This window comes from Otolemur garnettii, unplaced genomic scaffold (genome assembly GCF_000181295.1).
Source record: "Otolemur garnettii isolate 467f Iridium unplaced genomic scaffold, OtoGar3 scaffold00014, whole genome shotgun sequence".
Taxonomy (NCBI): domain Eukaryota; kingdom Metazoa; phylum Chordata; class Mammalia; order Primates; family Galagidae; genus Otolemur; species Otolemur garnettii.
Genome location: NW_003852409.1, coordinates 28,018,335 through 28,024,984, shown reverse-complemented (window position 1 = coordinate 28,024,984; position 6,650 = coordinate 28,018,335). Strand labels below are relative to the sequence as shown.

The 6,650-nt window shown below is 43.4% G+C and overlaps 1 protein-coding gene across 1 annotated transcript in view; it reads left to right on the top strand.

Moving 5' to 3' along the window:
• The window catches only part of PPP6C (protein phosphatase 6 catalytic subunit), a 46,278-nt gene that overhangs the window by 12,662 nt on the left and 26,966 nt on the right, over positions 1–6,650 (top strand). Inside the window, exon 2 of the mRNA XM_012802387.1 lies at positions 603–698. Coding sequence (XP_012657841.1) covers positions 603–698 — 96 coding nt within the window. The remainder of the gene's footprint in view (positions 1–602; positions 699–6,650) is intronic.

Sequence of the window (6,650 nt, the reverse complement as noted above, 5' to 3'; positions counted from 1 at the left end):
GAACCTGCCACCCTAGGTGCATGTGGCTGGCGCCTTAGCCACTTGAGCCACAGGCGCCGAGCCTACACTTAGTTTTCTTTCTTTTCTCTCTTTTTTAACTCACCACTATACTAATGAGGATACACTTAGTTTTCTAAGTATGTCTTTATATTTTTTTGTGTCTGATCTTCAGTTTTGTTTTTTTTTTTGGCCAGAGCTGAGTTTGAACCCACCACTTCCAGTATATGGGGCCAGCGCCCTACACCTTTGAGCCACAGGTACCACCCAGTTTTTTTTTGAGACAGAATCTCACTATGTCACCCTCTCACTAAGTCAGAGAGTATTGTGGCATCACAGCTTACAGCAAGTTCAAACTCTTGGGCTTAAGGGATTCTCTTGCTTCAGCCTCCCGAGTAGCTGGGACTACAGATGCCTGCCACAACACCTGGCTATTTTTTGTTGTTGTTGTAGTTGTTGTTGTTGTTTTACCAGGCCTGGGCCGTGTTCGAACCCACCAGCCCCGGTGTATGTGGCCAGCATCCTAACCAGTGAGCTATAGGCACTGAGCCTGATCCTCAGTTTTAATATTGTAGTAAATGTTTACATTTTCTTTTCTTTTACAGCGGCTATGTGACTATGTTTGTGACCTCCTCTTGGAAGAATCAAATGTTCAGCCAGTATCAACACCAGTAACAGTGTGTGGAGACATACATGGACAGGTAAAATTTCATGAGCAGATTGTTCGGATTTGTGTTGTGCATGATCCATATGTGTTTCCACTTAAGCTGCAAAATTGAAACAATGACAGTAACAACAAAATAAGCAGCTGCTGGTAAGCTAGGTTGCCTCAGTCTCTATGAAGCTAATGGTTCCTAGTTTACTGTGTCAATGAATAAAAGCCATGGCCAAATTATTTATGGAGTTTGTTGAGGTTACACTTGTGTAGTGAATAGAATGCAACATTATTATGCAGGGGAATAGCTGGGATCGAATGAGGGCATAGAGGATGTAAAACAATCATGGAGTGCTAAAGTAATTATGATTAGAAGGAGATATTTTGGTTTTAGGCACTTTTCTCATTCATTTCCTTTCTGTTGTATTCATATCATAATTGTCGAAAATTTATCGTTTCTTTAGTGAAAGGAATAAGCAAAAGTTCAGAAAAATAAAATTGTTGGTGTGTGACTTCATAGCAAATCATTGATAGAATGAGATGAAGAAGTTATAGTTCATTTTTCAACTCTTGGGTTTTTGTAATAATTTTAAAGCAATAACAGGAGGGGCACGTGTAAACTTTAATCTCTTTTGTCAGTGTTTAGCTTAGTTGAAACTTTATCTGCAGGCTTGGTGCCTGTCACTCAAGCGGCTAAGGCGCCAGCCACATACACCTGAGCTGGCGGGTTTGAATCCAGCCCTGGCCCGCCAAACAACAATGATGGCTGCAACCAAAAAATAGCCTGGCATTGTGGCGGGTGCCTGTAGTCCCAGCTAACTTGGGAGGCTGAGGCAAGACAATCACTTAAGCCCAGAAGTTGGAGGTTGCTGGGAGCTATGATGCCACGGCACTCTACCCAGGGTGACAGCTTGAGGCTCTGTCTCAAAAAAAAAAAAAAAAAAGAAAGAAAGAAACTTTATCTGCAGAAGTTTTTGATTGGGAAGTGAAAACTGAACAGATCACTTATAGCCTGGTGCATAAATATAATGTAATTGAGGCTATAAGACCTAAAATACATGGTGAACAGTAAAGTATTTATAAATGCTTATAGGACTTAGCTGTGCAGCTTTTTCAGATTAAATATGACTGCATAAAGGAGCACAAATGTGTGTAAATTGGCTCTGATTCTGGGCTGCTCTGTGAGTGAAGTTCTATTTTGGTTATTTATAGGGCTCTTTTTTTTGTTTTTTCTTTTGAAACAGAGTCTTACTTTGTCACCCTGGGTAGAGTGCCCTGGCATCATGGCTCACAGCATCCTCAAAACTATTGAGCTCAAGCTACCCTATTGCCTCAGCTTCCAGAGTGGCTGGGACTAGAGGCACTGCCATAACACCTGGCTTTTTTTTTTGAGAGACAGTCTCAAGCTGTTGCCCTGAGTAGAGTGCAATGGTGTCACAGCTCACAGCAACCTCAAACTCCTGGGCTTAGGTGATTCTCTTGCCTCAGCCTCCCAAGTATCTGGGACTGCAGGCGCCTACCACAATGCCTGGTTATTTTTTGGTTGTAGTTGTCATTGTTGTTTGGCAAGCCTGGGCTGGATTCAGACTTGCCACTTCAGGTATATGTGACTGGTGCCTTAGCTGCTTGAGCTACAGGCGCTGAGCCTGTTTTTTTTTTTTTTTTTAAGAGATGGGATCTTGCTCTTGCTGGGACTGGTCTCAAACTCCTGAGCTCAAGCAACCCCCTTGCCTCGTCCTCCCAGAGTGCTAGGATTATAGGCATGATCCACCCACCTACCTATAGGGCCGTTTTATTTTTTGGTGTCTCAAGATGTTTTATGGATGGTTGAGGTTATAATCTGACATCTACATATCATCAGCACAGGCTCTGTTATGTCATCTTTGATCTATTAATATTATAGTTCTTTAGAATAGACTTCAGGAATGGATTTCTTTTTTTTTTTTTTTTTTAAGACATAGCCTCAAGCTGTTGCCCTGGGTAGAGTGCCCTGGCATTACAACTCACAGCAACCTCCAACTTCTGGGCTCAAGTGATTCTCCTGCCTCTGCCTCCCAAGTAGCTGGGATTATAGGTGCCCACCACAACGCCCAGCTATTTTTTGGTTGCAGCCATCATTGTTGTTTGGCAGGCCCAGGCTGGATTTGAACCTGCCAGCTCAGGTGTATGTGGCTGACACCTTAGCTGCTTGAGCCAAATGTGCCCAGCCAGGAATGAATTTCTTAAAATTTCTATGTCACTTCTCTCCAAAAGTTTAATAAATATTTGCAATTTGCTAAAATAAGGGATATTGATATAAGCTGTGCTTTAACACTTTCCCAAACTGGAATAAACCAAGTAATGTTTTCCCCTGATTATCATGTTATAATTGAAAGATTATTCATGTTACCAAAGACATTTTAATATATGAATTATAGCCATGATCAAGGGTCAGGAAGTTAGAGACAACCTGGAACAACTAAATTAAAATCATACAATTGAACTTCTATATTGTATACAGGGTGGCCATAAGTTTGTGCAATTGCACATGAACTTTATGGCCATCCTGTATACCTTCAGTCAAATGTATAATTCTTACTAACACTTACCTTGTGTTTTGAGGTTAACAAAGTACTTTTTCACATATCCTATGTCACAATTTTGTTTTGAGACAGAGTTTCAAGCTGTCATCCTAGATAGAGTGCCAGGACATCATAGCTTACAGCAACCTCAAACTCTTGGGCTGAAGCAATTCTCTTGACTCAGCCTTCCAATTAGCTGGGACTACAGGTGCCCGCCAGAACACCGGGCAATTTTTTTATTGTTGTTGCAGTTGTCATTATTGTTTTAGCTGGCCTGTGCTGGGTTTGAACCTGCCAGCCTCGGTGTATGTGGCCAGCCCCCTACCCACTTAGCTATTGGCACCACCAGTCACTTTTTTTTAAGAACCCCATGAGATAGGATTATGTTGTAGAGAATGAAAGTGAGAGTGAAACATTGCAGAGTTAACCCAAATTCATACAGCCACTAAGTGGCAGACTAAAATTTGAAACTCATTATGGGTTCCCGTTGCACGTGTTTTAAGACTACCACCAAACTGTGAGCACTGTTTCTCTTATACTTGACCCTTAAAAACAATTGCTGATCGGGTGGTGCTTGTGGCTCAAAGGAGTAGGGCACTGGCCCCATATGGCAGAGGTGGTGGGTTCAAACCCAGCCCTGGTCAAAAGCTGAAAAAAATTGCTGATCAAAAATTGGGATTCGAGCTTCTAAACATTTACTGATTGATTAAATCAGTATCATTTGGTATTTGGTCCCTTTGGCCAGTTCTGGAATTGCAGGATTGGGTTATAAATGTCAGTATGTTGGTGAGCATGTAGTACTGAGAGGCATCGAAGCAATGTAATCTAGTGAGGAGTTATAGATTTCAATGTCAGATACAGCTGGGTTTAAATCCTATAGGGGTGGGTGGGATGGTAGCTGTGACAGTGGCTCACACCTGTGATCCTAGCACTCTGGGAGGCTGAGGCAAGTGGATTGCTTGAGCTCAGGAGTTCGAGACCAGCCTGAGCAAGAGTGAGACCCCCCATCTGTACTAAAAATAGAAAAAATTAGCCAGGCACCTCTAGCCCAGCTATTTGGAAGGCTGAGGCAGGAGGATGGGTTGAACCCAGGAGTTTCAGGTTGCTGTGAGCTATGATGCCAGGGCAACAGAGTGAGACTCTGCCTCAAAAAAAAAAAAAAATCCCATCTTGGCTATATGTAGCTATTTTTTTTCAGCTTCTATATTTGTGTTTATTCTTCATTTACATTTTGAAGCACTACTACAGTTGAATATTAAAACAAAAACGATAGCAAGTAGTGAACATAAGATCATAGTCCCTCACTCATTCTAGATAAAATGCCAGCAGTTAGCATCATTCACTGGTCTCATTAAGAGGTTTTATTTGTTTTTGTTTTTGTTTTTTTGAGACAGAGTCTTACTTTGTTGCCCTCAGTATGCCAGGTACCATAGCAACTTCAAACTCTTGGGCTCAAGAAATTCTCTTGCCTCAGCCTCTGGGGTACCTGGGACTACAGGCGCTTGCTGAAACACCCAGCTAGATTTTTTAGAGATGGGATCTCAGTCTTGCTCAGGCTAGTCTTGAACCTGTGAGCTCAGGGCAGTCCATCCACCTCTGTCTCCCATAGTGCTAGGATTATAGGCGTGAGCCACCATACCCCACCACATTAAGAGATTTGATGCTGAGCTCCACCTCTGGGATGATGTTTATCATCCTCATATGCTTCTCCATTGTAATAGTGCTGTCTTTTTGGATTTGATCAATGTCTACCAGTTCTATGTGGTCCTTTTCATCAGTCTTTTTTGCTTCCTTCTTGGGTAGTTATTCTACCAAGGAAAGTTTATCAGGAGAAAGAAAGGCATTCTCAGGAAGGTTTACCGTATATTTGATGATTAGGTGACCCTTTCGTATGGTCCACAATAAATTGGTATGCCTTCATTTAGCACTTACTTGGTATCTCCATGCTTGACAGTCTGACCTGGATGAGAGGTGATGATTATTGTTTGGCTGTCAAGAGTAGATACTGGCTTTTGGAAGCCACACAATGCTTCAGCCAGCTGTATGCCCATACACTTGCAAACGTCTTCCCCTCCTTGAGGAAAAATAGCTCAGTTCTTCTGATCTAACACAATGATAGTATGTTCTGGGGCTAGTCCTGCTTCTTGATCTCCTTCTCCATGGAATGTTATCTTCTCACCATCTTTCATGCCTTTTTTTTTTCTTTCAGTTTTTGGCCAGGGCTAGGTTTGAACCCGCCACCTCCAGCATATGGGACTGGCGCCCTACCCTTTTGAAATATGATCTTCTAGAATCCTCTCTTGAACTCTGTTCTTTATGTTGCGGCTTTTACATCTGTCTTTAGGACTGATCAGTAATAGATTCAGGTGGAAAGACCTGCTGAAATAGAACCCAACCACCTGAATAGAATGTCCCACCCAGGAAAGAAGGAATGTGCCAATCCCTACCTACCCTTCTGACCCTTTAAATTTCCATTCATCTTAACTCACATGCTGACTTCCTTCTCGAACTCAGCCCACTTGCAGTGTAATAAAGGCCTACATTATCCACACAGAACCTAGACTCTGTTTCCTTTCATTTCACATTTCAAAATAATCTTTTATTTTTGGTCTTTGACCTCTCATTCAGTTCCCCAAGGCCCTGGCCTTCATGCACACAGACTGAATTTGCTGAACCATTCCAGATCTTAGCTGATGAATTCTTTTTTTTTTCAAGAGACAGAGTCTTACTTTATCAGGCTCTGTGGTAGAGTGCTGTGATGTTACAGCTCACAGCAGCCTCCAACTCCTGGGCTTAGGTGATTTTCTTCCCTCAGCCTCCCAAGTAGCTGGGACTGCAGGTGCCCTCCCCAGTGCCTGGCTATTTTTTTTGTTGCAGTTCGTCTGGGGCTGGGTTCGAATCTGCCACCCTCGGTATATGGGGCCGGCGCCTTACTCACTGAGCCACAGGCACCTTCCCCCCCCCCTTTTTTTTTAAGAGACAGAGTCTCACTTTATCCACCCTCGGTGGACTGCTATGGTGTTAGCTCCCAGCAGCCTCCAACTTCTGGGTTTAAGCGATTCTCTTGTCTTACCTCAGCGTCCCAAGTAGCTGGGACTACAGGCACCCGCCACAACACCTGGCTAATTTTTGTTGCAGTTTGGCTGGGCTGTGGTGTCACAGCTCACAGCAACCTTCAACTCCTGGGCTTAGGCGATTCTCTTGCTTGGTATATGGGGCTGGCACCCTACTCACTGAGCCATAGGTGCCGCCTTTTTCTTTTTTCGAGACATAGCCTCAAGCTGTCCCCCTGAGTAGAGTGCTGTGGCATCATAGCTCAAAGCAACCTCCAACTCCTAGGCTCAGGAGTCTCCTGCCTCAGCCTCCCAAGTAGCTGGGACCACAGGTGCCTGCCACAACGCCTGGCTATTTTTTGGTTGCAGCTGTCATTGTTTGGC